The 25,965-nt window shown below is 38.4% G+C and overlaps 1 protein-coding gene across 1 annotated transcript; it reads left to right on the top strand.

The window, feature by feature from the left end:
• Positions 1–16,320: 16,320 nt before the first annotated feature.
• On the top strand, positions 16,321–25,222 carry RFXAP (regulatory factor X associated protein). The gene is made up of 3 exons (XM_029938615.1): positions 16,321–17,085; positions 21,472–21,579; positions 23,759–25,222. Exons 1-3 carry the CDS (start codon positions 16,603–16,605, stop codon positions 23,867–23,869), a joined length of 702 nt encoding a protein of 233 aa, XP_029794475.1. The 5' UTR covers positions 16,321–16,602; the 3' UTR covers positions 23,870–25,222.
• Positions 25,223–25,965: the final 743 nt, after the last annotated feature.

Genomic DNA, 25,965 nt, shown 5'->3' with positions numbered 1-25,965 from the left:
AGCAATGTCAACAATAGCCAAAACATGGAAAAAGTCCAATTACTTCTTTTAAATAGTATTTTTATTTCTCTCAATTTCATGTTTACTGCATGATTCAAAATAAATGGCACTCTATTATAAAGTGTTGTCACATGTATTCCCTTGTTTTAATCTCAAATTACCATCCCTGTCTTGCAGATAAAGACTCCATGTCATAGCACAAGGATGGTGGAAAATAGATATCTGAATGAATTAATCAATCAGCTGATCAATTGACTGATTTAAAGTGACTTGCCCAAGTTAGGAATTTCAGACTTGAGTCTGTAACTTTGGTGCATTGTTCTTCCTTCTACATCACACCCTCTCTGCTCTTGCTAACAAAAAATGTTTAAGCCAATTGTCACAGTTGTCACAGATTTACAAGCACCTGATTATACTTCCTCTTAAGCACATATGGAAGTGTTGATTCCAGATTCCAAGGAAATATACTAAAATGGAATTCATTATGATTAAGAACAAGAAATCCTCTTGTCTTTATCTCTTCCCTGGATATGCTCCAAAGAAGTTATAAATTTTACACTTCAAAACAGATTGTTCATTTATTCCATTCCTAGAACTTTTACCATTGTTGAAAATCCTAGCAAGTCACATGCAGCCATGTAGTTGTGGGCTCAGGAGTTAAGGGGGAATGTAACTTGGCAATGATTGCTTTAGAAATTAGCCAGATATGTTATGTAGATTGTGCATCCCTTTCTCAGTAAGATCTAGTACAGGAAGGGAAAACAGCAATCATGGAATAGAGACTTCACTGTCCTTCTCAAAGAGCAAAATTTCTTTAAAAACCTAAAGGCTGTGATTGAGACAACTCCTTTATTATGCTATTGCTAGATGGCAGACTTTAATATTATCACACTGAATAGAGAGAGAACAGAGTATAAAGCATGATGAGGAATAGAATGTACACCAAAGAGGCCAAGAGTCCAGTTCTTAGCCCTTGCCATAATATTTTAAGTATAATCACAAAGCAAGCTCTGGGAAAACAGTGAAGTAAAAGAGAATACAGCCTTACACCCAATTACATTTCATTCACAAAATAATAATTCATTTTCTCCTGCACTGAGGTCAGGAGAGACCAAATACCACATTACCTGATAAGATCACACCCTGAAAAACATAACTTCAAGTACACCCCATTTACTGACCGACACTGATAAACAAGTAAGACTTTACCTTTGGGGGAAAAAAAGATATCAATAACCTGTATATGCTATCTTCACTTTTTTAAAACAACAGAGTGCCGAGATCAATTCTCAAGTTTTTACTCACATATTCATAGACTCAGACTGGGGGGTTAGAACTCATAACCAATTTGAAACAGAATAGGTCAAATGGGATATTCATATTGATTTTCTTTATAACCAGTCACCAAACACATCGGATCCACTGCAATGCAGTGGAACCTGTGTGTTGTGCCATTTTTTTCATTGTGGTGGTTATTAAAGATGTTCAAGAGTGAAAATGTACAAGTTTCTCATTTTGTCAAAGAACTTCTAAGAAATGTATCTTCCAGGGGCGCCTGGGTGGCTCAGTTGGGTCAGCACCCAATTCTTGATTTTGGCTGAGGTCATGATCTCACAGTTGTGAAACTGAGCCCTGTGTCAGATTCTGTGCTGAGCATGGAGCCTGCTTAAGATTCTCTCTCCCTGTTCCTCTGCCCTTTCTTGGCTCTCTCTCTCTCACAAAAAAATACTACATATTTCCATTGTCCACTTCCATGTGATGCTGCCCTGAGGACCACAAAGCCTTGGGCCGTTCCTCTAAAACGTGGGGTGTGCTGGGAGTATGCATGAGAATCGCATCCTTATGTGTCACCTGCAAATTTCCTTGGCAGCTTCCGGGATTGGGTGTGTGCAGCCCTGTAGTAAATGAGTGAAAGGGCTATAGCAAGTCTAAAACTGATCCCCACTTTCATACGGAGTTTTCTTTCCACACACACATGGAACAGACATCATGCATACCACTGGTCCATCCTTTATCTTTAAAAAATTAATGTTGTTTATAAAAACTATAATGATTTATGTTTATAAGTCAAAATCAGAGATTAAGTTATATACCTTTCAGCAGAATAAAGTACAAAATATGTTATGACCTAATAGAGGAAATTAAAAAACAACATACACACTTAGGTGATAAATTACCTGGGTTGTGGTATTTTCTAGCAAATTCAAGATTTAGCCAAAAAACTTCTGTTTAAATGTTTAACATATTTCTACATTGTATTAGTTGTTTTCCTACCTTAATATGTACAGCATACTAAAACTGCTCTATGACAGGACTGGATAGTTCCTAGGAGGAGTAGGAGACGGTGCCCACAATGGGTGTTACACAGAGTGTTATGAGACTGTAGCCTAGAAACAGAAGATGCCCATCAAACACAAAGGGGGTATGGGAGAGAGAGGGAGAGTTTCTGTTTCTAACACAGTGGTTCTTAATGTTTTGATGGCCATGAATCCTTCCCCTGCCATATAATTTCACCTGCTTAATAAAGCATTATTTTTAGCCTTACATTTATCTAGTTATTTTTCTTTATAAAATATTTATTCAAATATGCTTTTTAAATTCTTCCAATACACCAAAAGCAGGTGGGGAAAGCAGCGTTATTTATACTTCATAGGTCAGGCAACAGACAACATGGAATTCAGCTTCAGAGATAAGACTCCATCGTAGCTCTCTTTCCACTAGGTCAGCTTTCAAACTGCCCTCTGAGCACCTCTTTGGGAAGCAATGGAAGTGGGGAAACTGAGTGTTTGGGTTTTACCAAGGTGAGCTACTTGTTTCTTGGTTTTACATGTTGAGTTTCTATGTTAGTATTTGAATAAAGAGCTAAATTTATTTGGTTAAATTAACTATTTCTCAATTAATCTACTTATTTCTTCTTTATTCACTATAGTATTTATTATTTACTGTAAAATATACAAGTATTATAATGTGAAAAATGGAAACACTTGGGTAAAATATCAAACCTATGATATAAAAACTATATAACATTTCATCATAAAAACCTATGATGAAGTTCTAGGGGTGCTTGGGTAGCTAGGTTGGCTAAGCATCCCATTCATGATTTTGGCTCAAGTCATGATCTCACAGTTCATAACAGTGAAGAGCCTGCTTGGTATTCTCTCTTTCTTCCTTTCTCTTTGCCTCTCTCTGCTTGCATATGCTCCCTCGCTCGCTCTCACTCTCTCTCACTCTCTCTCTCAAAATAAATAAATAAACCTTAAAAGAATCTAGATCCCCTTCCTTAGCAAGATTCCTGAACTTAGCAGGAATGAACAATATGAAGTGAAACATCCAAGGACTGACCCTGGTCTCTGGGAATAGTGGTGATGAAGTAATGGCCTAGGTCTTGAACAAGAGCTCAGCTCTCTTTCCTGGACAGAGCAGAACAAGCCTACAGAAGGAGGCAACTGAGCCAAAACTGAGAAAAGGGTTAGGAAAAAAGGGAAAGTACAGGGAATAAACTTAGGCTGAGGTTGGGAGGGTAGAGGAGTCGGGGGAAACAGTGTAGAGAACTGATGAAATGGAAAACTGAAGAAAAGGAAAAAATAGAAAAATATATGAGGATGAAAACAGGATAACTTTATGACTCATTTTTTTATGGGAAGGAGAAGGAAGAGGAGTGGAAAAAGAATGATTTCCAGGTTTTCAGTTCCATAGACTGGGTATATGCTGACAACTGAGAATAATTTAGCCAAGTAGAAGTGAGTCTGGGGAAGGAAAAACATAATTTAGTGTGGGATATGCTTAAGATTAAGGGCTGTAGGATACCCACAGAAAGATGCAGATCTGACAGTGGGGTGTGTGAGTCTGATATCTAAAGGAAAGGTCTACCTGAGCTGGAGACATTTAGGAGTCACCATGACTCATGTGTCTATTAGACAGACCTATGAGAGCAGAAGAGGACAGCCAGAGTACAGTATAAGAAGAGAGGAAGGTCACAGTGAAAGACAGGGTACACCATGGAAGGGCTCATAGTGGAAATGATAAAGGAAGCCTGAAGAGACAGGGGAAAAAAGCAACTAAGTGGTATAAGGAAAAGGGAATTCTGAGAAGAAATTCACATTCAGCATAAAGGACTGTTACACACTGAAAGGAATCCTTTGAATTCATTAATTAAGAAGTTGAGAAACTTACTAAGGGCAAACTGAGTGTCCAGAATGTAAAGAGTTATAGAAATTTGAAATAGAAAATTCAAATGACGATAAAATCCAGTGGGGAGAGGGCTGCCTAAGGAGCAGGGCACCAGAATGGAGAGAAAGTACAAACAGAGTTAAGATCACAGAACAAACAACCAAATGTCTTGTTGAAACACCTCAAGATGGCTGTTTGTGCAGTTGGGAGTGGATGAACAAAGTGCCATAGTCTCCAGTGGGTGTTGCAGGTAACTGGCCCACCCATTAAGAAAACAAAGAGGAAGGGAGAGGGAGTAGTGCGGTCACATTGCCGAAGTGTTAAAAGAGGACAGGCACTGGCATGAGAGGAGAGGTAAAATAATGGGAACCAGTTAGTGCTGGACAATCCTACCCCCCCATCAGTAGCAGCAAGCCTGTAATTTCTTGGGTGTGGGATAACAGTAAGTCCTCCCACTGAAGCTGAACCAGATATGGTGAGAAGAATGTGCTCTGAAGATGTCAAAGAAACAGAGGGTCTTCCTTCTAACAACATGATTCCCCAGTACTTTGCTACAAGACTGTGATCCTTAAAGTGTGAGTCAAAGGGATGTGGTGCTGAGCTGAAGAGTGGTGGGTACATATGTATACAAGAGATGACAGGTGACAGGGATGAGATGTGGAAGGACGTGACAGGAAGGAGGGATGGAACTGGCTAGCTTCAACCTCTCAACACAGGCTATTTGGGTGTGCAAGTGGCCCTGACATCCCTCATGATTACTGGACGTGAGTGGGGTGGGAGGGATGGTGTGACCCTCCTCGTTGCCTGGCTCCTAACTCTGAGAGAAAATGGTTATAAGTGATATTTAGCAATTGAGAGTTTTATCCCTACGATAGTTAAGTCAAGAATAGTATACACAGAGAGCAAAAGTTCATCTCAGCACCTGTACATCCTTACTATTCCCCCAGGGTTACTTTTTTACTCCTTGAATCACTATCATGACACTTTTTCATAAAACTGATTTTCATTTGCCTACATGCCTGCTTTGAAGACCACAGACATTATATTGGGTATCCATCTCACCTTGATGCCCAGAAGCCAAGGAGCAGTAATAAACAGGGGGGGAGAGGGAGCAGGGGAGGTTAGTGGATTCCTGAGGGGATGGTCTACATGGGGAGATGTCATCATCAGAGGAGGTACAAGCTTTGTTCCTTCATTCCACAATTTTCATATTTTACTGCAACAAAGTTCAAGAAAGAGTTCTCACTACCCTTAAGAGTCCCATGTTCTTTTTCTCATCAAGCCCCTTTCTTCCAGAGTCCTAAACAATCATCCACCATCCCCCTTCTTTCAAGCATACTTTCAGATCCACTGGGTATTTTTGCCTGCCCAGTGCACTGAGCTCAACGTTGAAGGTAACATATCAAAACGTCCTTAATGTAAAGGGACAAAGACAGGTGAGAGGCAATGGGGAAACTGAGCCTTGGAGATGGAGTAAGAAAGCCTGGGCATGAGCCCTACCTATTCCATTTAGTGATTTTATGGTTTGAGGCAAGATACCTAACTTAAATTTTCTCATTTATCCAATGGAGATAATAATATGTACTTCAGAAGGATTTTATGACAATTAAATTATATGTGTCAAAGTGCTTTTGAAATGATAAAACCCCTACAATGGAATATGGTAAGTAGAAGAATAAAGGTCTAAATAGAATTGTGTGGATATTCACAGAAGACAGCACACTCCCCACCACATGTTAAACTGATACTTTCCTTATGCTTTCTCTATTTATAACAGATATAGAAAGACCTAAAATCACGGCTCCATATACACAGTCTCAGAATTTCTTCTCAGGTAAAGTAGGTCGGCAGTCTGCTCAGTAGTATTTTGCAAGCTGAAATTACAAGCCATAAGTACTTATTCTTTTCTCCTAGTAAAGGGCCTAAATCAGGAAAGATTCAAATAGATAACTTTATTTTTTGAATTATGAAATAAATAGAAAATTTCCCATAGAGACAAGGAACTCCTATATCCTTAGCCTCAAAGAACTTTTGATTATAACCATATAAATGCCATTGTGAGAGTTGAACTTTTTCATGTATTGCTATCCAAAAACCCCCTATACCATTGTAAAGTCTCTTCCAACTCTAAGAATCTGAATACATGAATAATTTTTGAATTGCATCAAGTTTTCACACTGAGTAAAAGCCAACCTCATTAAAAAATTGCGAAGGAATACTTATTCCAGTCCAAGAAAGGCATTTTATCTGAATTGCTTAGAGCACTCCTTATTCATACTTGTGAATCTTGGGTGTAAAAACACAGACCAAAAAAAAAAGTCAGAAAATGTAAATGTCTTTAAAAACACCTTTATGTGAGAAATCATTAATATAAGATGGTGAGGGATGAAAGAAAAACGAACTGCACAGATAACAGCATAAGCAGACATTACTCTTAAAGTAACTTATGTAGGATTTGCATTTATTTAAATTTAAATGATCGCTGACATGTATTGAATATTTCTTCATAGTAGGTATTGTTATAGCCATTATACTTCTATCAGTTTGCTTAATCCTCACAGCAAGCTTCTGGGTTTGAGGAACCACCAACCTGTTTTCCGCAGTGGCTACATCCATTTTTTAAAGTATTTAGTTTGAATGTTTTAAATAATGTAACACAGGATTTTGATATTACAGTATTAGCATAGCACTTGATTAAAGATCTGCAAATCTTTGTAGTTACACACTTCATCTTGAAAAATTACCTCAGAAGGCATATATAAAATTGTCGAATTCACAGAGGCAGAGACTAGAATGGTGGTTGCCATGGGTTAAGGAGGGGAAAGATTTAGGGAGGTATTACTCAAAGGGTACAAAATTCCAGTTATACAAGACGAGTAAGTCCTAGAGATCTGCCATACAACATAGTGCCTGTAGTTAACACTGTATCGTGCACTGAAAAACTTGCTAAGAGGGTAGATCTTATGTTAAGTGTTCTTATACACACATATGAAACATACTAATAGGAAATAGCAAGGAAGTGATGTATGTTTAAAGCATAGGTTACGGTGATGGTTTCAAGGATGTGTATACTTATGTCCAAACTCATCAAGTTGTATGTATTAAATGTATACAGCTTTTAATATGTCAGTCATAGTCTATAAAATCGTGGGTTTGCACTACAGGAAACAAATTGTCACCAAAATGTAAGGCATCTAGATGTTCCAAATATGAAATAATTTTAAAAATCAAGAACTTGCAATATGCAATCTTAATTTTTTTTGAGAGAGGCAGAGATGCTTCTAGTTACCTGACACTTCTTGCGTTGATTATTGATACCTCCTAGTCCTTCCAAGAGAACACTTGTTGGAGGAGAAATAAAATGATTCTTTCAAGGCTCAGAGGGCCTTATTACAACCTGAGTCTGCTCTACACGACTGCTGTGGGGGTTCTGACCTCAGCAGGTGAGTGCAGGTGGGGACAGCGTTGCCTGTTTGTTTCTCTTTCTGAATCTGGCACCCCTGCCCTTTGACTGCTTCCCCTACTGTAACCTCAGCCAGAACGGGCTTCTGCTGTGGTCACCAAGAAGCTGCCATTCTCCTGGCCAACTCCCACTGTTCTTTCAGGCCTCAGCGTAGATGCTGGAGTTTTTATCCTGCCTGGTACGAGAAGCTGAATTTTATCTGCCTTTACTTCCATTCCTTTCTTCCCCGACTTACCAGGTTTCAAATGGTTAGTGATTCATTCTCATAACCCCATGTTTCCCTATTTTCAATTGCTTTGTTTTATATTGAATTTTGTGATTATATTCACAGTAATTTATGTCTAAGTCCCTGAACTTCATTGATTAGGTTTTTCTACTCTTTGGTTCTTAATCCTGAATCCCCCCACTCAGCAAGGTATCTGCAAGAGGTTTATTTTCTAGGTCACTGCCTTTGCAAAACAACATACTGAGGCTGAGAATGGAATTCTTAATTACATTTCTTCCTCTTAAAATATTTACAAATTTTCCATTATCTTTAGGAACTCAGGATGGCAAAGAAGTCTGAATAAAACAACTTAATTTTGGTCTCTTGTAAGGAAAGCTGCTTTTCCTCCTCCCTGGTTGGGTACTTGTAGGATTTCATAAATATTCTTAAATTTTTCATTTCTTTCTGGACAAGGCACATCTACTTTGGATATTTAGAATCAATTTAGAATTTGCTTAGACTTTAATGAACCATTTTTCTGAAATGACTGTTTTTTAAAGCATATTAGAGTTATTATATCTCCTATATCAGTCAGGGTATAATCAAAGAGGCCAAACCAGAGGGGATATTATTTATTACCAGAAGAGAAGCTTTAGAGTCCCAGGAAAGCCTGTCCTTGAAAGCGGCAGAGTTCCGGCTGCATTATTTCTCTTCCTCTACGATAGTTCTCCACCTAAGTCAGCAAAGATAGTCAAGTGCCATGTGTTTCACAAAGCAATGGTAGATGTGACCCAAACTTTAAATTCTTAATGTTAGGCTCAAATAGGTAGGACCAGATCTTAATTACCATTCTAGTCTACATTCAGAACAAAGCAGGACACTTTTGAGAGCTTAATCTTAAATTCATGTGGCTTGTGAACAGTCTTGAGTCACCCCAACTATGCTAACTCAAGTTGGCCCCAAATTTGTTAACTTCATGAGTTCAAACCCAGGCTTTAGATTGCACACTAAAATTATAGACTCGAACATATGAAGATGATAAATTTTATTAATAAAACACTAAGAACAAATGTGCATCATTATTGAAAAATATGCCATCTTTCTTAGATTACATTAAAGGAAAAACACTGAAAGAAATTATTGCTGACCCAAAGAAAATTAAAATGCTGATAGTTTTAACACAGTCTATAGGGAATATGATTGCTCCAATACCACAAGAAAGCAGAGGAGAAATTAAAATAAAGGATAGGAAGCGGGATGCTTTGGAAGCTCAGTTGGTTAAGTGTCTGACTTCAGCTCAGGTCATGATCATGGTTCATAGGTTCGAGCCCCACGTCAGGCTCTGCGCTGACAGCTTGGAGCCTGGAGCCTGCCTGGGATTCTGTGCCTCCCTCTCTCTCTGCTCATCCTCTGCTTGCTCTATCTCAAAAATAAATAAACATAAAAAAATAATTTTAAAGAAAAGAAAGAGACAGGTTAAGCTAGAGAGAAATTAAACAGAAAAGGAGATTTCAGTAGGCTTCAGATATAAAAGAGAAAGAAAAACACAATAAGGTCTAACTAATATTAAAGAGGATATCACATACAGGGAAAACGTTTAGTTATTAGTAGATCAGAAACAATGAGTCCCAAAGTTTCCAAATTATCCTAAAAAATCTGTAACATACAGAACTGTGTCCCCCTAAAATATAAATGTTAAAGCCCAAAACTTCAATATGACTATACTGAGAGAAAAGGTCTTTAAATAGATCATTAGGTTCAAAGAGATTATAAGGGACAGTCACAGATACAATAGGACTAGTGTCCTTATAAAAAGAGGAAATGAGGGGTGCCTGGGTGGCTCATTTGGTTGAACATCTGACTTTGGCTCAGGTCATGATTTCATGAGTTCGAGCTCCACATCAGGCTCTGTGCTCAGAGCTCAGATGCCTGGAGCCTGCTTCGGATTCTGTGTCTCCCTCTCTCTCTGCCCCTTCCCTGCTTGCACTCTCTCTCTCTCTTTCTCTCTCTCAAAAATAAATAAACATTAAAAAAATAAGCAGAGGAAAAATAGCAGGGATATGGGCACAGAGAGAAGGCCATGTGAGGACACAGTGAGAAGAGACCCCTGAGAGCTCCTGGGCTCCTGTTCTCTCCCCATGTGTGCACAGTCTATGTGAACAAAGAGCAAGAGCATGGCAGCCTACAAGCCAAGAGAAAAGACGTTTGAATGAAATATACCTTGGTGGCACCTTGATATTGAACTTCCCAATCTCTAAAACTTTAAAGAATTAATTTCTCTTGTAGAATCACCCAACCTGTGATATTTTGTTATGGTAGCTCTAGCAGACTAATACAAAATCTGAAAGAAAAAAAAACTGTACACCAGAAATAGCACTCTTGAGAAAGCTAGGGTCCAGGAAGCTATTAAAAGGTAGATTCCATTTTTAATTATTTATTTATTTATTTTTACTTCTTAATTTTTAACATTTATTTTTCAGAGAAAGAGGGAGAGTGCCCACAGGAGGAACAGAGAGAGAGAGAGAGAGAGAGAGAGAGAGAGAGAGAGAGAGAGAGAGAGAGAGAACAAACCCAAGCAGGCTCCATGCTCAGCACAGAGCCCGACATGGAGCTCAATCTTAGAATTATGAGATTATGACCTGAGCCAAAATCAAGAATCAGATGCTTAACCAACTGAGCCACCCAGGCACTGCTTCAAAGGTAGACTCTTAAAATTGCTAATAGAGAGTCTATAATAAAAGCAATTGATTTTCTTGCCTCCCAAACTACATTCCTCTAATCCATTTATTTCTAAGAAGCAAATCTGATAGTGTTAGTCCTTACTCCAAACCACACACACACACACACACACACACACACACAAGCCCAAACTAATTAGCTTGGAAGGCAAGGCTTTCCAATACTTGGTTTCTATGTACTTTCCTGAATTGTTTCTTGATAGATCCCAACCCTGCATCCTGGGTTTTAGTTGTACCAAATGATTTGTAGGCCTCTGAGCATTATTAACTTTATCACGTGGTCCTTCTGTCTGATAGGCCCATTTATCCTAGCCTGTGTGAATCTTGCAAGATTCAACTTAAGTAACACTTCTATGAAGCTCTTCTTTACTCATTCAGATAGAAATACTCATGCATTCATACCACCTATAACAATTTATTTTTCTTAAATATTTGTCACCTTGCATTTTAAGCCAGTGGTTCTCAAAAGTTGTGATACAGCCCCCTTGGAGGCATTATGAAAATATAAAAGGAATTTTAGGTTATTGCAAGACTGGGGATTGGAAGAGCACTATAAACATTCAGTGGCTTGGGCCAGGGATGCTAATCACCTTTCAACATGCAGAAAGGCCTCTATTAAAAAAAAAAGAGAGAGAGAGAGAAAGAAGAGAAAGAAGAAGAAAAAGAAAGAAAGAGAAAAGGCACCATGTCCACTTTTTGAGTCTTCTATTAGACTTTCATGCAGGTGAAAAACGTATTTAGAACTATCTGAGTTGAGAGTCAAACTCTGGCTTATAGATCACCAAAACTACAATTGCATGCTATTATATACTGAGTTCACAGGAATATAACTATCACGTAAACTGAGGAACGAATGTACTTGGTGTCTGTTCAGAACTGTACCAAGTTGTTCCCATTTCAGAAAGTCAGGTCCCCAATAGAAGCAATGTATTTGAGTCATCAAAACAATATAACTGAATTAGTCTGCAATTGTAGCTGTAGAATCTTGGTGATGCTAAGTAAATGTACAAATTTCCTTATTTGGATCTTATTTCAAATGTCAAACATAAATTTAAAATGTGGTCAAATATTCAGCTAAACATTTGAAACTGGGTTTTATAGCTTTTTGTACAAATGAACAGTCACCAATGTGCCTACTCTGCCAACTTGTTTTTCCTTTCTTTCTCTTTCCTTTTTTTAAAGAGAGAGAGAGAGAGAGAGCGAGCGCGTGTGAGTGAGCAAGCGCAAGTGGGGGAAAGGGGGCAGAGAGAGATGAGAGAATCCCAAGCAGGCACTTACCAGCCATCCATCATTCAAAACCATACTAGTACTGCCTAGCTCTTTGTCTTTGTCATCTGTCCTTGCTCCCTCACCAAGAGGCTGTGACATTTGCTTAGCTTGAAGATTGACCCCATACAAATTTTCAAATGAATGCAAGACTGGTTTCCAGTGCCCTCCTTTTCATAGCAAGTTCCCTATAATTTTGAAGGCAGACACTCTGATCCACAGGAACATCCGAATTGTACTTAGACTGGAACCAGGTCCATGGGTGACATGAAGTCAGTGTTTTGGCTTGGGTGTTATAGGACCAATTCCTTTTATGTATTAGATGGATTTCAGAAGACTCTCCTCTTCAATTCACTCTCCAGAAAGCGATTCCACAATGCTTGACTCCACGCTGCTCTGTCTTCCAGAGTAACAATTATATGTGTTACATACTTTTCAAGTCACCATTTATTTGTTTTCAGTTCTCTGACATATTTCTGTAATTGATCTTTGATCACCTTCATCTATACAAGATTATCCTCTAGTGCTCAGACCTCCTGGGAGCCTTTGGAATATTACATTTCAAACTTTTCCTTGGCCATGCGACCTCCATATGGAGTCCATTATTTTCAGTCAGAAGGTCCCTATTCCCAGTTTAGTTTGTTCTAGCTGTGGCTCCAATCTAGCTTCATATTCTAAGCTTTCCTCTTGGAATCATTGTATTCATTGCCTGCTGCTTTTGAGTCACAGCAGATCTTCCTAAAAGGTAGTTAGTATCTTCTTCTTCCTTAGGGAGGAGGGTCTTTCCTAAAGTCCTCTAATATATAACTAACAGAGATATTAGTCTTCTTGTGGTATGGTTTCTAGGCTCAGCAAGTAAGGACTCTGATGGCAATGAGAAGCCTAAAATATTTTTATTATGTTTTTATGATTTTCAATTTTAGTATTGCCTCAAACTATTACCTCCCTCCTCTAGTGCAAATCATGCAAAGTTGTCCACACACATTTGGTGATAACAATGAGAGTAACACAAATCGAAGGGAATGTGGGATTGGTAGTGGTGAATGGTACACAAACTGGGTTGCTGGAGGAGTGACAGCATTAGAGCCCACCTGAACAAAAAATGGCAGGCATGACTGGGAAAATAAAAGTACGCCAAGAAAAAAATATATATAGACAATTTAAGTGGTACAGCTACAACTTCCAAATTACAACTACTTTCCTTCCTGTTATCTCACAGTTCACAGTGAGCCCCCAAAGATGAGAAAAACAGGTGGTAAGTGCCCAGGTCACCAGTGTGGTTCCAGACTGGCTCTGTTAACTGAAATCCATTCCCCACCGTAAACCCCCGCCCTCTAAAGAGGAGACAAGTTGAGAATGTGACAAGAATGAAAAATATTAAAGAGGTGGGTTTATATTTTATTTTGAAGGGGGTTGCAGGTGAACTGTGTGTTTCCCTCCTTGTATCTTTTAAGATAAACTGTGTTGAGCTTAGAAAGAACATTTCAAAGCGACTGCACACATATACACTAGAGTTCAGGGGATGACAGGGATTGTTGGCTGAATCTTCCTTAAAAATGGCTGAGGCAGGCTTCATAACACAGTGAAAAGGTGGAAGCCAGTCTCTCATCCATAATAGAGCAAGGTAGCTGGACTTGAGTTTTCCTGAAAGGACTGTGTGCTGAGGTGTATTGATCCGGCAGCAGAAAGATGCTATGGATATGGAATCACCGAGCAGAGCTCACTGAAACATCCACCAGAAATAAAGCAGACATTAAGGCATCTGCCTCATGAAGGCCTATAACTGTGGATTACAATAACACCTTTCACAGAAACTTCTGTTCTTCGAAAGTTCCCCTTATCTGTCTCAGCACGCAGATCATGCTGATCAAAGAAGAAGGCATTTCAAGGACTAAAGGGGGTGATTTGCTCATCGGGAAGGCTCACTTTCATCTCTCACTGTGACAGCAGAGAGGCTGAGGCCAGATACTGGATTAGAGAGAACCTCAAGTTAGTAAACCATTTACACATTTATAGGTATACACATCTGCTACAAGTGCCTAGCAGCAATGAGCACATCCAGCACCCAGATCTGGGTTTCTAGGTATCATCCATGAAAATGAACCAGAGATCCACAAGTCTGGAATATCTTCTTATGCCAGAAAGCAAGGGAGTGCTCAAAAGGATACAAGAGCCAGCTCAAAGGACTACTACCAGCCAAATCTAGAAAGTCCAGCCAAATCCAGAACAATCTGAACGCCAACCCTGAAAAGGTAAGTAAGAGAGTGCAATCCACTAAATAAAACAGAAATTCATGAGTTCATACTGATAGTATATAAACAGTAAGTAAATAAATATATAAAGTAAAAGGAATGGCTCTTCCTTACAGTAAAATGCCAACTCAAAAATATAGAGGAAGCATTGAGTTGAAAATTAACATTTTGCAATAATAATAATATTCGATCAGTATCACAAACATGACATATAGAATAAATACTTTATTTTCTTCTGAAATAATAAACTAAAATCCAAGACCTAAAGATTTATTTTCATACAAGTTTTCCTAGATGAAAATGAGGGTTTTAAGACAACTCTACTATTCTGTAATCACAATGTAAAATTCTGTTCCGGTAAAATTGGCACTTTGTTAACACCAAGCTTCATAGGTTGAAAGAACACTTAAGAAGACTGATAAAAGGAAATCAGAATGGTTCCTTTCCTCAGCTCCTAACACACAGCATATATTACTTCTCAGGGAAGCATAAAACTGTTGTCTAAAAGCGAGCAAGCAAGAAAAAGATAAACTAGAGAAGGTAAAGTAATCTATGGAGTTTGAAATAGAGGAAGACAGGTGTGGAACTCTGGTTCTAGGTTTAAAACAATTTTATTTGAATACTTACATAAAAATTAACCATATATCATTTTCTTGAGCAAAGTAAGATGCCTAAGTCAGAATTAAGGTACACTGAGAAGGGAAAATTACAGCAGTACTACAGGAGTCTATTGGCCCCCGCTGGCCTGTATCTTTAAGTTGTATACTGACCATGGGTGGGTTTTATAGCATGCAAATTATATCTTAATATGATTTTATATCTCAATAAAAAATCCTGTGACATCATTGAATGCAGAGTTGAGATGTGCAGTATCCCACCACTAACAACTGGTATTTCCACATACAGATATGATAGACATAAATAATCTTCCAAGCACTGCTAATAGTACAACACTTTGAAACGATTAGAAAGTGATGAGTTTTTAACTTTAAAAAAATATTTTAACTGGAAGTTCATATAATTTGATTTTTAATAATAACAGTGTTTAACTTCCAGCTCCACCTGATATTTTAACAACAGCTCTCATCAACCTGGTCTAGCACACAATAAATAAATGGAGTAAGTGGACTGCCCCTTATTACTAATGAGAAAGCTGAAGCTCCAAGAGGCTGTCACTAACGTGGCCTGGTCACCCAGGTCTAATTCCAAACCTTCTCTCTGTGCCTTTCAAAGGTAGGCAGTTGGTGATCTACTCACACATCAACACCCAAACACCTTAATGTGAGTGGATTCATCACTGGTTGGATAGTCAACACCCAAACACCTTAATGTGAGTGGATTCATCATTGGTTGGATAGTCATTGCTCTCCTTCTCAATAAGTGGAATCCAAACCCCAAACAGACAAGGAGGAAGGAATACATGGAAAGACAACAACTACCTGACACTTCCATTCAGGAGGGGACAGGGTTGATTCCCTCCTGAGATTTGTCTAAATTAAGATTTAGCAACCAGCACTTGTGCAACAGCTGGTAAAAATAATGGATCATTTTTTTTTAACGTTTGTCATTCAGTGTTGCTTTTTACACATTTTCACTGTATCTAAAGAAAACGTACTAAACACTCATCTTAGAGGTCATAAAGAACAAATAATAAAAATCAAGTAAGTTTCCAAGAGAGAGAAAAAAAATTTTTTTCAGAACAAATGACTTAGCTCTCAACACAAACTTGGCCCCAAGTTTGGCCCACTGCTTCTCTGTATTATTTTCAAAGAAGCCGCCTCTGCCGTCCCTGACTGCCAACTAGTGGCGTCAGGTTGGGATATCACCACATGCCAGCTTCACATCTCCCATTTCAAGGCAGTTTGGGACAAAAAAATATGATAATTAGCGTACGAACGCCGTAAGTCATAAAATCGCCTAGGAACAACCTTAATTTACACTGTGGAGTTCCAGTGGGAAAAAAATGTTTAGAAACTTTTTAGACATACTAGTTTTCAGCAAAAAAAAGCGCGGTCTTACCGAGCGCGCAGACTTCCACTGCACCCAGAGCCTCCACAGCAGCGGCGGCGCCAGCGGAGCTAAACGCAAGGCAGCGCCTCCAGCCAGCGCCGGAACTGCGCTTGCGCAGTCAGTTCCTTCGCCGGCTGCTCAGCCCCGCCCCTCAGAGACGTGAGGCTCACAGAAAGGCACCCGGCGTAGAAACGCTCACGCGCGAGATGCGGCCGTGCATGCGCAGTCAGGGCCCCCTCGCAGAGCTCGAGCCTTCTCCTCTCTCTGGTGCCCGGTGTTTGGGTTGCTAAGTGCCGCTGGGCCCCACAGGTGCTGAAAGGCTGGGGTCGTGGACCCCCATAAGGTGTCAGCAGCACGGAGGTGCAAGGCGTTGTCGAGGGTGCGGGGCCGGGGGCTACCAGTGGGGCGCTCCGCCCCGGGCCCCCCGCCGCTGCGCTGGGCCAGGCCCTGGCTGCAGCCCCCGTACCGGCCCCGGCCTCGCAGTTCACGCTGCTGGTGATGCACCCCTGTGGAGGGCAGGACGAGTCTGCGGCAGAGGGCGTCCTCAGGCCGGCTCCGGCCCTGGGAGACAGCCCCGGGACGGGCAAGTCCATTAGGTACCTGTGCGAAGTGGCGGGTGCTGGCGAGGAGGAGGCGGGGGAGGACGAAGCCGACCTGCTGGACACTTCGGACGCCCCGGGGGGAGGTGAGAGCACGGCTAGTTTGGAAGATCTGGAGGACGAGGAGACACACTCAGGGGGCGAGGGCGGCAGCGGGGGAGCCCGGAGACGGGGCAGCGGCGGGGTCAGCATGAGCAAGACCTGCACCTTCGAGGGTTGCAGCGAGACCACGAGCCAGGTGGCAAAGCAGCGCAAGCCTTGGATGTGCAAGAAACACCGCAACAAGATGTACAAGGACAAGTACAAAAAGAAGAAAAGTGACCAGGCCTTGAACAACAGTGGGGGCGCTCAGCCTGGCAGCGCGGGGAACATCAGACTGGAGGTATCATATCTTAGCTGGGGTCCGGGGGAGTGGGAGGTGGTTAGGAGAAACTCCACTCTTAGCGCAAACCGCGTTTCCAGCGCTGCCTACCGGCTCCCACATGGGCCAGGTTGCTATGGCTGGACTTGTGGCAGAGAGTTAGAGTGCTTGTCCCAAAGTAAAGTTTATACACACATGCGCAAGCCTTAAACGTCCTGTTGCAGCCTTGTGAGAGATGAAGAAATGTCAGTCGAAATGGTGTGACACATCAGCAGACCTGGTATTTCACAGCTCTGCCGCATGGGCTGGAAGGACAAGTAGTAAGGGACTGATCTTGTTCATCGCTAAAGGAGCAGCCGAAGAGACTTAGGAAACTAGATGAAATTGTACTTTAGAGAAAGTAATCTCTTCCTGATTGCATTACCCTATTCACAGCATAGTTACCACCAGTATCCCTATTTTAGTACCCTACTGTTAGTAACCCTTTGCTTAGTACTCTGTTCTTAGTGTCCTGGTCTCTGTTAATCATTCTTTGTACTCTGTTCTCAGTAACTCTGTTCTCAGTCTTCTTGTGCTTGATAGAACTGACCTCAGTATTCCCATGCTTAGTACCCTGGTCTGTCCCTTTTGTTAGTGCCTCTAGAAAAGAAAATGGAATAATAATCGGGTGCAAGTCTCAAGATTTTTGGAGTGTTTAATTTGAATTGTATTGAAGATTAAAGCCCATACTCTGGTGTTGGACTTTGGGCTACAAATCTCCATTCCATCATCATTTACTGGCTGTGTGGCCTTGAACAGATTATTAAACTCTTAGAAGCTTCAGCTTCTTCATCTTTATCTATAAAGTGAATATTAAAATGGAACCTGGATTGTAATGTTGCAGTGAATATATGAAATAGTCCATATTGACATAGTGTCTAGCAGATAGTTAGTAGTTAATAAACCTTAGCCTCTATTATTGTCATTATTAGTGGTATACTTGGAAGTTGTTACAGATAAGCAGATATTTCATCCTGTGTGTTTTCCTCTTTTTTAATAAAAGCTGTAGTCCCTCGGTACATTGAAAAATTGAATTCTGTTAAAAATGATCCAGAAAAAAATTTAAACTGAAAGAAAGCTGTCCTAAGATGTATTCTAAAAGTTTTTACATTTTGTAGTTTTTGCTGTACTTGAACAACCGCCTCATTGCTAAAATTGTAGACTTTGAAATTGTTTACAAATGTGATGTTCTAAGTATTTTTAAAATCTCTAGCCCTTCACACGTCACACTTAATTTACACTGATTAGGGCAAGAGTGACTTCTCTTTCCCTTTTATCTCATTCAGTCTTAATCTGTTCAGGGTAAAAGGGTTTATTTGAGAATTTAATAAAACCCAATGAAACCTTTTCCCAGAAAAAATATATACATGTAGGTATTTAATTTGCATATACATTATAGAGTTCAGGACCCCTGTGGACCTGAACCTGTATCCACATCCTTGTGAAATTTATTTTACCAAATCTTAGATTACAAGGAATTATGGAAATAAACATTTCACTTATTATAGAATGAAAGTAAGGGTGATTTTTTTTGCCCCCATATGTTCCAAAGTTACTCCTGTGTTTCAAATTCACTTCAGAATTCTTGACAGAGAGAATATACTTCTTTTCAAGAAAGAAGTATTTTACCTATAGCTACTTTTTTCTTTTAATTGTCCAGCTTTTACATCTACAGTTTAATGAAAATGTATAAAGGCAAATAGATATTTGAAATAAGTCTCCTCCTCTATCTCTCACAAAAAAAAACAATAATTTTCCTATTATCAAATAATTTGCATGATTTTTTAGGAAAGAGAAGTAATTGGTATAAGCAACAATCAATACCATTTGTCTTATATTATGGGACACTTTACTAGTTCTGAGATTTCAAGAGTTGTAAGTCTTTAACTTGGTTGAACCAAGTGTAAAGAAAACCAACAGTGACCATCAGGATATAAAGGCCACTGTGTAGTACCTCTTCAGTAGTGGAAAGGAGGATAGATCATTATAGACTGAGCTACTCTGGAAAGGCTTTGCGGAGAAAATATAACTCCGTATAAGCTAGAAAGGGTGACTGATAGTTTATGCTTAAATAGCTAAGTATCTTATGTCCCAGACACTGTGTGAAGCTATAATGGAGTGTCACACTCTTTAGCAATGCTAGGTGGGTGCTGTATAGAAACTAAGACACAGAAAGGTTAAGTAACTTGGTCTAGGTCGTATAGCCAGCAAATATTTAAACCCAAGCAGTCTGATTCTAGAGCCTCACGTAGTGTATCGTCATACTATACTGCTTCCCTAGAAATTCAGTAACTAAAAGAAAGAGAAGCTCATCTTAGTACAAAAAAAAAAAAAAAAAAGTGGGGGGAGTGGGAATACAGAAGATACTTTTGGGGAGAAACGGGGGGACCACTCTAGCTAAAGTAGAATGTTTATGTGGAAAATTCATGAAAAGTAAATTTGGGAGTTGGAAGCCACTTTATGTATGGTATTGTATGCCAGATTATGGGATGTAGGTTTGGAGTCTTCAAATGAAGCTTCTAATTAGGAAGCAACAGGAGCTCTATTCTAATGGGATGGTTTAAAGTCAAGGCCTATATAGATTTAGAGACTTTAGGAGATCATTATAGTAGGTCTGATGGGCAGTGGTAAGGGTCTTCTGTAGTGTGAAAAGCAAATTAGAAATTAAGGTTTTAAAAATCATTTACATAAATCAGATTAAATAAGGAAAACATGTATATAATATTTAGCCCATGCATCTAAAAGTGTGCTATATGAGAGAAAAATAAAAGGAACTAGAGATTAAAAAAAACTTAGGGGGTTGATCATTATCCTTAAATATCTAAAAGGCTATCATTTAGAAGAAGCAATGGGTTTATTTTGCATATTTCTAAGTAACTAGGACCCTTAGGTGAAAATCACAAGAGATGTGTATTTCAACTTGACCTAAATAAAAACTATGTAGATGCTGGAGTTATTTAAAACTAAATGGGATGCCTCAAAAGTTGGTAAACTCCTTAGAGCAAAAGGTGTTGAAAATTTTTGAAAAGGGAATCCTGACATTGTAGAAGTTTGGAGTAGCTGACTCAAGGTTTTTTCTACAGGCTTCTATGTTTTTGTGACATTAACATTGTGAATCTACACAGTGCTTTTCTGGGGTTGTAAGAATAACACCATCAAGTCAGTTTCATTATTCTATCTCTTGTACACACAAAAATGAAATAGTGCTGCACATAGTTAATCCTGTGGGGAGAGAGGGAGGAAGAAATTATTTTTATTTTCTCTGGTATCAGAATTCAGAATGCTCTTCTTACAGTGGTTTTTTGTGGGGTTTTTTGTTTGTTTTTACATTTTTTGGCCTAAAATGTTTAAGGATTGAACATTTTTGTCACATCCAGTTGATAAACTTCTCATAATGAAAGAAAGTGGATATTCTAACAGACAACCCAGAGGCAGGACGGAAAGAGGAGGTTAGGAGAAGAAAACAGCTTCAATAACCTCCTAAATAAAGAGCAAAGAGAGGAGTAAATTTACAGTTGGCATAGCTTAGTGGTAAAACATTTATTATTGTTTTATATTTGCTTAGTTAGAATTTCTGGATGCAGTCAGTATTGTATCAGGTTTTATAAGAGCCAGAGTATCTTAGTTAACTACAACAATATTTAGTTATGCCAGGAAAATAGTGACGACGATTCTGTCAGGTAACAGGATGCATATTTGGTAGGTAGTGCTGCTAATTTTGTTTAGTTAAGGCTGTCTCAGACTGTTGTTTTCATTTTAGGACTTAACTATTTCAGCTATACCAATAGCGGGAAATTATTTATACCAGGGCTTGCTAGTCTTTTCCAAGCCAGTTTGTCATTTTTTTCCTAGTGACTTCCAAAGTTTGAAAGCTTTGTCTGTAAGTTGCTTCTTAATATTTTATTGCCCCTCCCATTTAATTGTTGTTGTTAAATGGACAAAAAACTACCAGGGTGTCTTATTAGCTTTGAGTTCACATATTCCATCAAACGCAGGCAGTCCTTATATTGGCCTGCATGGCTTTATCTGAAGAGAATGTTTAATTTCCACTTGGTATTTTTTGTAATATTGAAAATAGCTAACAAGTAACTTTGCTTCTTCCACCTCTGCCCCACTGTTGATTTCGAGACCTTCACAAGACTGGAGATATCAGGTTGGGAATCGTGGAACGTGAGGGAGTGAAGAGTGTCCTATAAAATTACCTGCCGATACTTTCCATCTGACAAAGAGGGATTTTCCCCAAGTTTTACAGGGACTAGGCAAGAAGGAAGAGAAGCTGAGACTCACTCTTTACATCACTGAAAGCCTTCAGTCATGGCTTACTATGCTAACTGTTAATCCTATTTGCATTTTTGTCATTTATCCCAGGAAAGTACAGATAACATACTCTCCATTGTTAAACAAAGAACAGGAACCTTTGGGGATCGTCCTGCAAGACCTACTCTTTTAGAACAAGTGTTAAATCAAAAGAGACTGGTAAATATCTGTTTGTAAAGTACTTACAAATTTATTAACATAAGTTATAAACAGAATTGTGTCGTTTTTTGTGATTCTAAAACTTGTTAAAGGGTCATCAGGGTTGAAGTGTTCTTCCTCTGCATACTAGAATGTCATAATGCTCTCCCAAAACTATACGAGCTGAAACACCTTTATTCCTATATCTTCATTGACTAAACCTTGAGTAACTGACTTTGTACCGAATTCTGTGGTTTATGGAATAATGCGTTAGTGGTATGGAAGTATAATTAGACTACCATTTAATAAAGTTCTCTATTATCAATTTGGTAGACGGCATCAGAATTCAATCAGAAAAACAGTTTATTCAATAAATACTGAAATAATTGGTTAATAATTTGAGGACAAAAAAGAATTTAGCTCATCATGTCACTATATGTAAATAAGATTCCTGATAAAGATTTTTTTTAAATGCAGTTGAAACTTTATCTCAAAGATCTTTTTCTAGCTTAAAAGAAACAGACAAAATTACAAAGAAATTAATACTGCCGTCAAAAGTGGCGGTAAAAAGGCAAACTTCAAAATAACGTATAGGAAAAATCTTTGCAACAGATAAGAGACTGTGGTTAACATGGTTGACATTTTTAGTTTAAAAATATATAAGTTGACGAGGAAAAAACTTTGGCTTTAATATATTGCAGAAAATCTCAGCAGGGGGAATAAAGCAGAAATGCCACCATTTAATGATATGAAAAGGTATTCAGTGTCAGTAAAAATCACACAATAAACAGTACAACAAATGAAAATCATTTAAATGATAACACAGTGATGTTGTGAGTTCCATGAAATAGACACGCTCATTCTTTTGACAGTCTCATATGCTAGTATAATAAGACTTGTAGAAAGCAGTTTGGCACTAGGTATCAGGAGCCTCCAAAGCAGTCATTCTTTTAGCTCAGCAGTCATACTTACTGTGGAGATACTTGCAGGAAATAAATTCTGCATATGGGTAAAGTTAAGCATAAAAATTTTGCCAGAAATGTAATTATCACAATTAGTAAAATTGTAGTTTAAACAACCTAAATGTTCAACAGTCTCATAACAACTGACTAGACTATTGTACATTTACTTAACAGAATTTGGGGCTATCTTTACAAATAAATGTTTTTATTCCAGTATAGTTGACTACAAATAAGTTTTAAACAAAACCTATAACTATAAAATGTACTGTGGTCTAATGTTAAGTGTTTTTTTTTTAAGTTTATTATTTTGAGAGGGACAAAGAGCAGTCAGGGGAGGGGCAGCAGAGGTGGTGGGGACAGAGGATTTCACACAGTCTCTGTGCTGACAGCAGAGAACCTGACATAGGGCTTGAACCCACACACTGTGAAATCATAACCTGAGCCAAAGTCAGACACTTAACCGACTGAGCCACTCAGGTACCCTTCTAAGGTTAAGTTTTAAAATCAGTATTTAATGATAGTATTTCCACCTTGTTTGGTTTATCTTTTTCAATTTTTTGGAACCAAAATTTTTTTTCTTCTCATCCATTTATATAAGTATTTTATTATAATAAAAGCATACTAACCATAGTCTGTTATAGTTGTTCTATGACTTTAACTATATTTAAAAATGATAGTTGTACAAAACTGTATTGTTTTGTTTTTGGTTTTTTTTAGATCAGTCACATCTGTCTTTTCTGAAATTTTGGTAATGTGCTAATACTACTTTTTATTAATACCTGCATACCCATACACACACAACCACACACGCTTTAATTTCTTCAGAAAGATTTAATAGGTTAGTGGGAGAAATTGGACCCTTAAGTGGATTTTCACATGTGGCCCCTTTTCATGTCCCTGTTTTTCTTGCTATAATCCTGGGCCAATTCTGTTCTTGTGTTTCATAGACAATGTATATGCTGGCACATCAATAAAGGATTTCCTTTATATTCGAAGTCACCAACAAGATCAGGCTTCACCCATTATTTTTAGGTTATAGTATTTTGATGTATGACATCAAATTTTATTACTATTAATTTGCAGTTTAATTGCAATGCATCAGATGCAAGGGTGAATGCAAAGGCACATTTTGTTTTATAAGCATATTGTGTCTTGTGTAGGAACATAAAAGTAATTTTATAGCATGTGAAGACAGTCTCATAACAATAATGTTAATAAATCTATTTTTTCTTTTTAAGTCATTACTAAGAAGTCCAGAAGTGGTGCAATTTTTACAGAAACAACAACAACTATTAAATCAGCAAGTTTTGGAGCAAAGACAGCAGCAGTTTCCGGGAACATCAGTGTGAAAGAATCTATCAAGAAGATCTACATGTTTTTTATTTTGTTGTAGTAGATGGACATATTTTTATACTAAAGATAAATGGGGTAAGACATGCCAGTGAAACACATAAGCAGTCATTTTCCTGTACATGTGTGTGTGCATTTGGGGATAAATAAGTATTGCACTTTGTGCCTCTGATCCTTCAGATTACCATGAATTTGAAGAAACAGCTTATCTTTCCAAAATAACATTTAATTACAGTAGTTTTTTTAAATAAAGTGTTGCTCTTCAGTCATCGTTACTGAAGGTAATGGAGCAGTCACTTTCTGTGGAAGTCATAAAATTAATAGATTCTAATCTTTGATCATTCAGCTCAGTGATTCTTATCAAGGGTCAGCTGGAAATGTATGGGTATGTTTTTGGTTGTCCCAGTGACCTTGAAAACTAGTTTTTAGTGAATGGGTCAGGAATGCTAAGTTTTCTACACTGTCTGGAATGACCTTTCATGACTAATAATTATCTTACCCACAATGCCAGTAATCCTTCTCTTTAGAAACACTGATACTTGCCATACTACTTGTGATAAAATGTAGTCAGGGCACCAAGAATTGGGTTCTTGTGATAACCTTTTCTTTGCAGTTAAGACTGGAGCTGTCAAAGAGGTAAGCGTATTTTAAATGTGTAAGGAAAGTGGTGATTGTTACTATTGTGAAATTAGAATGTGCAGTTCTTTTCAGACGTGCTGATAAAACTTAGGAGAGGGGTTATCTAAGTACACTGGAATGAAAGCATCTCCTAAAGTTGGCTTCTCACTTCATGTTACCTATTAGGGTTCATCTCTTTTAAAGCAGACTTCTGTGTTGAATACTGAACAGTATAGATGCATCTCATTCCACCAATGTCAGGACAAAAAAAGATATTAATACCCATTTCCTTTTCAAAAAGAGATTCTGAAAGTAAAAATAATACTCCCAACATTTTGTCAGTGTTTTCTGAAACTGAGCTAATTTAAGATCATGTTAATCCTAAAGTAATGTTCACAGAATGATGGGTAACTGGATAGGTGACTTTTTTCTTGTACCTTCTCCTAGGCAGACTTTTAAAAAGCAAACCTACCAATAAGAGTAACAAATTAAATGTCAAGAGAGGGTTTCTAATGTTAGATAATGAATTTATGTCTCTTAAGTTTAACTGTGCAAAAATGTGTTTGTTTCTTGGGTTTTAAGCCCTGATATATCAAATTAAACTCAGTCATGGCTGTTCTAAGAAGAGAAAGAATAATTTTGTTTATTTTTTATGTGTGTTTTTACCTGCCTGTCTGTGCAAAAACACAGATTTCACCAAAATTATCCATTAAAGCCCAGTGGTTGACCTTTGAGTTGTCTGATTCACTTGTTCTGGATGTGAGAGGAATTCATTTACAGTTGTTATTAATGGTTAGTTTTCTTACTTACGGTGTTGGAGTTTTACTGAATCCCTACAGTGTAAATAAACTTTAATGGTGTAAAAAAATCAGCTTATCCTTCAAATAGGATAGGAGGGATATAAAAGGAGGGAAAGTAATTGGCCAGGGAGTGCTGAATTAAAATAAAAAAGAGATTGAATTTATGTATCTATAAGTACCTGTCTCAATGTATACTTACAGATAAATCACTAAGGCAATAAGGTTTTTTCTTATTTGGGGGTAGATTTATTGCATGTGTCACTACTGGTTTATCCCTCCGTGTACTCATAACTTTTACAATATGGCTTTGCAGCTCCTCCCACCAGGAAGTTAACCTTATTTACCAACCCCTAATTCTGAAGGACTGGCCTTATGACTTGTTTTAGCTAATAGAATGCATAAGAAATGATATTATGCCAACTATGAGTAGATTTCCAAAGATTTTTGAATACTTGCCCTTGTTCTTTTAGAACCCTATTCAGCTGCCATGGTAACAAGTCCAGCCCAGCTGGGTTTGCTGGACAAGGAGACACATGGCCCACACACACCTTAGTCACTAGTAGCCGGTAAACAGCCAGGCATGTGTGAGTGAGGCTGTGCTAGACTAGCTATCCCCCAGGCAGCCTGCCAGCTGACTGCAGATGCATTTGTGGGGTATTTTTGTTGTTTTTTTTTTT

This window comes from Suricata suricatta, chromosome 4 (assembly GCF_006229205.1).
Source record: "Suricata suricatta isolate VVHF042 chromosome 4, meerkat_22Aug2017_6uvM2_HiC, whole genome shotgun sequence".
NCBI lineage: Eukaryota > Metazoa > Chordata > Mammalia > Carnivora > Herpestidae > Suricata > Suricata suricatta.
This window is presented reverse-complemented; position numbering and strand designations above follow the sequence as displayed.